At 47.2% G+C, this 7,265-nt stretch overlaps 1 protein-coding gene across 1 annotated transcript; it reads right to left on the bottom strand.

Annotated features, from left to right (window-relative positions):
* Window positions 1-1,141: 1,141 nt before the first annotated feature.
* Window positions 1,142-6,657, bottom strand: LOC149370322 (uncharacterized). Its single transcript, XM_089577534.1, has 3 exons — window positions 6,460-6,657; window positions 4,477-5,001; window positions 1,142-1,438 (listed from the first exon to the last, which is right to left on the bottom strand). Exons 1-3 carry the CDS (start codon window positions 6,655-6,657, stop codon window positions 1,142-1,144), a joined length of 1,020 nt encoding a protein of 339 aa, XP_089433660.1.
* Window positions 6,658-7,265: the final 608 nt, after the last annotated feature.

Genomic DNA, 7,265 nt, shown 5'->3' with positions numbered 1-7,265 from the left:
AGAGCGGATTATAAAGTCAAAACTCTCAAGGCCACGTTCAACCAAATATCACGAATGCCTAGAACGGTAACCTGTCATCGGAAAGGAATGAGGGAGGAAGACACCCTCCACCTGGTCCAAGCCGTAGTCGTAAGCAAGATTACCTACTGGCTCCTATATCAAGCGATTAGAGTCTTTGATAGAAGGGTCATTGACACCTTCTTAAGGGGAGCCTATAAAACTGCCCTAAATATCGCACCAACGACATCAACTGAATGTCTTTGGGCACTTAGAGTACACAACACCTTCTGGGAGCTCAGGAAGGTGGTTCTGGAGAGCAAAAAAAAAGTTAGCTGCCGCCAGTGAAGCCCTGAACTAGGGCCCCCGACCACCTGGCTCCTGCGAATAACTCACTTCCAAATAAAAGTTCCCTTTTTTTCTCTCTCTAGACAGCATATTTTTTCCGGATAAATTTCACTCACGGGATTCCGAGCGGCGCAACTTGTTTTCTGCATTGCTAGAACTAAAGAAAACAGTTTTCATAGAGGAAAAGTTCGTTGGCGTGTTTTTTTACAACAGAGAAAAGCAGTCGTGAGAAGTACGTAAAAAGGAAGACGACGAACAATGACAACCAGGCGAGAGTTGCAGAAACGCCATACCCCAATGACTTGATAAGCACTTATGGGAATCAAAGAGAGCCAGAAATGATGCAACCGACGCCATTACGGATTAAGTGCTGCAATGTCTTCTTTACTTACTTTGACAAGACGGCATTGTGCACTCCCCTAAGTATATAACAAAACTTTATGCTATCCTTAGATATCCACACTTCTATAGACAGTCTCGGTTTTTCGTAAAATCGGGAAATAAAACAAATTGCAGTAACAATGAGATCGGTACAATAAACAGCACTTTGTCGAAAAAGTTGCGCTGTGCACATTGTATCAAGCAAAGTTAACTTCAGCGCTACGGGAAACATTTTACACAGCGAATAGAGGGCAGCGTAATGAGAATCATTGGTACCAGCGCTTTTGCATGTACCTGGCCGTCTTGTTGCATTCAGAGCGCTAACAGCGCAGCAGGTTCATTTCACAGTTAATCATCATCATATAGTCTTATAGCCATTCACGCGAACCCACGGGCCTCTATTTACGAGACTCGCTCAGTAAAGACCACACCGGTTTCCGAGGTTCATGGCACTCCCCAGCGGGCAGGAAAAAGTGTCGGCAAAGTATCCGGAGCTCTTGAGAGGGATGTTGCAGAGAGTGTCGCGGGGCATGGCACTGCCTCCGCACTGGATGAAGCAGAAAGCGATGAAGAACAGCATATCCTCGGAGTATTCTTCGAGCTCCGGAAGCCGCCGGTCGTGCAAGTACACCTCGGAGCGGTAGGCATCCCACAAGGCCACGGTTCCGCCGTAGAGCAGGAAGGCCTCCTCCATGTTCTCCACGGTGTCCACCTTTTAGATGCGAAATTCCAGCGGTGCATATAGAGATAATCGTTATGGAACTAAGAAGCATAGGAACAGTACGAAACTTTTTTGTGCACTGCATCTAAAACAATGCTCGCATCAAGATCACTCTAGACGATTCTATGTAGGCAGGCACAGGCATCGCACGCAATCCTAAAGTACTTTGGACGCACCACAATTCGAGGGGTAGATATGCCACCAGTATTGCCTTGCAGACATTGCTCAATGCGATCTTTACTGGGTGATCTGGTGCGACATTTCTCGTCCGCACAGAAGAGCGCACACTCAGTTAGTCGTCCCTTAGGGGCGTGTTGGCGATTCGAGTCGCCTGTTTTTAGGGACACCCCGTTCTACGACGGCCAAATTTTTAGATTCCCCATTAACGATCGGATCTTCTTGCGACTAGAAAGGGTATGCTCGACGCCACCACATCCTTAATTTCCCCGCCGAATCTGCCTTAGTTCAGCTTTTTTTGTGATGGCACCGGGTTAACCTATGCACTTTTTTAACATTTTAAAAACAGTGGTATTCGGTCGAACAGCAAGTCTACTGCAAGTAAGCAGAGGTAACAATGAGGAGATGTTCTTGTTTTAAACGATGATAATTTGAAGGATTATTTTTGGAAGCCCCTTCCTATTGAAAGTATTATTCATCGAGGCAAGAGCGTAAAACAATTATAGCTTAAAAGTATGTGCGAAGCCGTCTATAATCTACAAGGTAGAAGCTACAATCTACGTGGTAATCTTCAAGATAGCTAGAGGTTCATACATTTTCTATTATGCCTTTGAAAGCTACTCTTAGTGGTTTTTAGGTATTTCTCCCGGTGCCGTTTTCTTGCCACAAGCACAAGCCTTTTTGACTCTCCTATAAACGCATAACATATCAATGCTACGTGGACAAGTGTGCCTTTTTAGTCTATGTCGGTTCCGGCTGCGTCAGTGTTCACCGAGCATGTCTCACCAACCTGCCTGAACTTTTACGCTTGTTATGGGTAAATGCTTGAGAGCAGTCACTAAGCAATGCATTTCTATGTTAGCAAACACTGGAGACAGGGAGAACAACGCAGGATGGGATGACAAAGTGCCATTAATTTTACTTCGGCAGGACGCGGGGTGCAGTTTTATATTCATATTTTATTAAATCAGCTGGCAGAGAAGTGGCTTCAATGCCACATGGTGTGACAGGGGGCCCCGCGCCGACCTAACCGTCATCTAAACCTCTGAGAACAAGAAATATGAGCCATGTTCTTCAAACTGTGCCTCGGCTGCAAAGTGATAGACTTTTTTTTGCTCAACATATGCGACATGTCCCTTGAAGATCTGAAAGATTTTAGGAAAACTGCACATTAGTGCCCGTTTGAATAGTGTTAACTGTGGTCGCTCAGTGCAAAGAAAAATAGCTTTCGCTACTTGTTAACCTAATCATGTCGTACATAAAATGTGTTTTTCCAAATTCTAACTACCGGAGCTCTGCAGGTGTTTGTCTCACCACATTTCGGGGCGTTAAATACCAAATAGAGCACGACACGGGTGTATGCCTTGAGCTTTGAAGGCAGAGTTTCCCTGTTCACCTCTTACATGGAGCAGCTAAACCTAGCAGTAGCAGTACCAATCCTCACGCGCAACAGCCGGCCCCACTACACCCATTATTATCTCCCTTTCTTTTTATGTCGGGAGATGGAAAGAGTGGCCACTGTGTTCCTATATGAACACGACAGCGTAAGGGGCCCGTTCGGGGAGAAAAGTCAACGTCGTAGTTGCCAGAGCTGTGCCCAGAAAATCCGGATTGGTGGATAGGGCCGTGACGTCACAACCACTTGACCGCCTTCGGGTAATTCAAAGACCCGGCAACAATCAAGCAGCCCAACTCTGATGGCCTCACTACACAATATGTCAATGGTCTACAAGGTAGTGAAGTAATTTCTCGGCCATTATGTAGTGCCTCTCAAAGAAGAAAAGCAATTGCGCCGAAAAGAAAAGTGTTCGAGCCTAGACCCGACAATCGTGACCTTGGGTTTCGAGCCGGGCGTGCTACCCGTCGACCGCTGAGGAGGCTTCGCTCTACCTAGCTAAGGGCAAGCTATGCGTATTGTGGTAAGAAAAGAAAGGAAAAGAGGCAAATAAAGAAAGAGGAAAAAATGGAAATTATGAGGAGAGAGTAAAAAGTTAGCAGGGTTTAACGACGGTTGTACCACTTGCTGAGGTGTTTTCTACCCTAGAACGTCGGGTGCAAAAATGTTGAAAATTTTTCAGAAGTGTATTACACAAGACGGAAAGTATAATTTAAAAATGCATCTCGGGTCTTTAGCGATACTTTCGTAGGATGTATCGAAGTACGCCTGAAATCGAAAAAAATCGCACATGCCAAGACAGCATTCTGATCTGGTGCCAATTAAGAATCGAAACAGGGTCCACATCAATGCAGCTAAGTTAAAAGGAGAAACCAAGTGTAAATATGCAAGCGAATAAAAATTACAGCTTCGTTTTGATCCGAAAGTCGAATAAAAGGCCAGAAGGAACTTTGTAGTAGAGACTTCCACGTTTAATTTCGACCGACTGAATTCAGCTATGGGCTCACATCTGAGGATTCAAAAAATCTCGCGCCTACACCTTGATCGAAATTCGGTCACTGCAGTCGCAGTCTAGAACTAGACCTCGTGTACTCAAGCGAACGCCGCAACAGGCAGCGAAAGAAAATTTGATTGCGACTTCCCCATGAGGAAAAGAAAGCCGTAATCGTCGCTTTTAATTGGCGACCGAAACTGCGGAAATCAGCCGCTGCACAACGCTCTAACGGCTGGGCTGAACTATTCAGTGACACGAGGCGGAAAATGCAATGCCATAATGAAAAGCTTCGAATTAGCGTTCATCTGGGCGTTTATCTCACGGGTTTTCACATAGCACAGCAGAGAAGTGAGTTTTCATTTGAGCTTCTTGAAAATGTGTCCACTGTAACCCCAAAAAATGCGGAAGGAACCGCCAGTGACAAATCTACCGAGTAGTAATAGGTTAGCGGAGGCATTTCACCTTAAAAATGGAGCGTTCGATGCAGGTTCGAATGCCATTGACCTTCTCCCGTTGTGTGTGACTGAGGCCGTCGCGGCTCTCGTAGAACGACTCGAAGAGAGCTTCGGCGAGTAGGGAGCCGATGGCCCCATACCGCAATCCCGAGCTGGTCTGGTCGTCGTAGATGGGCAGCGTGGCCGCAATGGGCGACACGACCAGCGAGCGGCAGCCGCTGTCGTAGAAGCGGTAGTAGTTTGTCCGTCCCAGCCTGGGCGTGTAGCACGCTCCCGGCCGCAGGGCTCGCTGGAATGCCATGGTACGCCGGTAGTTGTTGAGCACCGAGTCGCCCATCTCCGGTAGGGCGTCAGAGGCGGCCTGCATCAGCTCGGCGGCGCTTTTGAAGCGGCCCGCGTCTCCGAACAGGTGTGCGCGATTGGCGAACTTGAAGAAGTCTCGAGGCATGGAGTTGTTGGTGACCGTCTTGGTCAGGGTTAGGTTGAGGAGGTAGTCGATGTTTTTGGTGATGCGCCGGATGTCCTCCTGAGCCTGTGCGTTTTGGGAAAGTGAGGAGAGGAATGGAGCACTGCTTAGAGCAGCATGGTCCGCGCGCCGATGCAAACGTTTGGTAATGATCTTTTGGTTTCTTCTGTGAAGGCGATTTGAATACATTTTGCCAGCCGAAACCCCTGGCATTAAGCATTCTATGGGTTTGAAACTGGGTGCATCTGTGGCCTACTTAACGCAATTAGGAGACCAGTGCCAGGGGTAAGTATGATACAAGTGGCATTCTGAAAATATATGGTAGACGTTATGCTAACGCAAGAAACTCAAACGCGGAAATTCTGAGAGCGATGGTCTGCGTTCAAAGAAAGCTATGGCACATTTCGCAATATCTTTCACTTTAAATAAGGTTTCAAAACCAAGAATCATTGACTTAGAGCGTGTACTAAGTAGATATCCCGACCCCGGTGAACCCTTTGAAAAATGATCTTACTTTACCTGATACAAGCGTCCTCTGACGTACATGAGTCGAATAATTTTTGTTGCGTTTCTGTCTCTTATTTTATAGGATGGGGCGATAATACCGACAGTATTTTTATTTATTCGGTGAAGTGAAGGGTCATAAGACAGTGACTGCGATCATCCCTGTTCTACCATAAGGAACTACATTTAGGGCATGTGTACGCGGTCGCGGCCTGCCCGCTAATTGCGTGTAACGTAGCTTGGAGCCGATCGCTTATCAAAAAGGGGGAGCACGTCCTGTGCTTAGTAGCGTATCTGTCCAGGATCCAAACGGTTCACAAAAGAGCACGCTTATTGTCAGGTGTGAACACTGGAGAGGGGTGTGCAGTCCGCACCTCCACGTGCCCATTGATAAAAATATTTAGAAACATTCGACGCTAGGCTTTGGTACAAAGTGGTGGGAGGGTGTCAAAAAAGCCCTCTTGACATCCGTCAGCCATGCGAAGACCAGTTTGTATCTCCCTAGTAAAGAGATTGTTCCTTGATTCCTTGATCCTGCACACCCGTTACACGGTAAATCAAAAGCCAGTTTGAATGGCAACGATATGCAACACGAACAAAAAGCTACCAATGATCTGTAACCTGGGTACGTAGGATAGGAAAAGGAAAAAGAAAACGTATATCAGGGCGGCACAAGGAAGAGAAATGACATTAGCCCTACCGGGAAAGGGTGGCCATAGCGGGAGGAGTAATGTGCTTACTAAATGCCTTTCGGAGATTTCCTTTGCACGCTTTGGGCACAATGTGCCTGATATTGATGATGATCGCCTTCAAGTTAATCGCTGCTGAAAGTCCTGATAGTGTTCCACTAGAAAAATACAACACTACTTTCTTTTTGCGGAAATTCAAAGGAGTCACTTCTCTACCACGCCATGTGGGGAGCACCAATACTGGGGCTCATTTTTGTAACGCGTTGTTGCTGCCAGAACAATGCCGTGCAGTCCTGCGGTTTTGTTCGAATGGAGATTAAATACTGCTTGCCTCATCTGCGACGTTCAGCTGCACGAAGGAGGCAGGCATGCCGTGGCCCAGCACTTTCTCCATGAAGAGGAGGCAGCGCGCCTCAGTACTCCTTCCTGGGTGCGAAGAGCGTGAGCCACCCGCTATCAGCTCCGAGACCTCGGCGCTGAACAGGGGTCCCAGCGTGAATATCGCCGTCCACGCCAGGTACAGCACCATCTGCTTGTCACTGAACGTTTTAAGGGCCCCGTTGACGGCGCTGAAGAAGGTCGGGTCCTTCAGGTCGAACCTTTCGCCAAGGCACAAAATTAACTTGTTAGCTGCCTTTGTAATCGTTTCACTGAAGTACTGCTATGGTATAAGCGTGGTGCATATTTGCCATTTGACTTCCTGAATTTGTGCGTCGGCTGGGGAACGTGGTAGCGGAGGGCTCTGGATTAATTTCAATCTTGTGGTGCTCTTTAATGTGCATGAAAACCGTGTAGCACAAAAGCGTTGCGGCAGAAATGGGGCAGCCGAAGCCGGGATATGATAGCGCGTTTTTACGCCTGGACAGCGAGACGCTAGAGCCACTCACACACCGCGGCTTCTGAGAAAAGCAGAACAGCCGGAATAGTTTACGTCTGCTCTTATGCGCATCTCGATCGCACAATAAAAGGAGCGCTTACGAAATGCAACGCAACTGCAAATACGAGCGTAGAAATGCATCCTTTAAATAGATCAACAATGTCGCGCCTCAAGCTATATAAGTATATTTCGCCATATTCTATTGTATGCGCACAATCAGCCTTTAACAATGCTCTACGCCCAAATGTGCGATTCACAGT

This window comes from Amblyomma mixtum, chromosome 1 (genome assembly GCF_055824585.1).
Source record: "Amblyomma mixtum isolate Tamu chromosome 1, ASM5582458v1, whole genome shotgun sequence".
NCBI lineage: Eukaryota > Metazoa > Arthropoda > Arachnida > Ixodida > Ixodidae > Amblyomma > Amblyomma mixtum.
Note: the sequence above shows the minus strand (reverse complement) of the source record. Positions and strands in the feature narration are given on the sequence as shown.

Bases quoted from the DNA above. Each gene is read 5' to 3' on its own strand.
- LOC149370322 (XM_089577534.1), bottom strand. From the start codon at position 6,657: ATGGTGCTGTACCTGGCGTGGACGGCGATATTCACGCTGGGACCCCTG. The intron at 5,002-6,459 runs GCAAGCAGTATT...CAAAACGCACAG, and splicing joins AGCTGAACGTCGCAGATGAG to GCTCAGGAGGACATCCGGCG. The intron at 1,439-4,476 runs GTGAAATGCCTC...CGCATCTAAAAG, and splicing joins TCGAACGCTCCATTTTTAAG to GTGGACACCGTGGAGAACAT.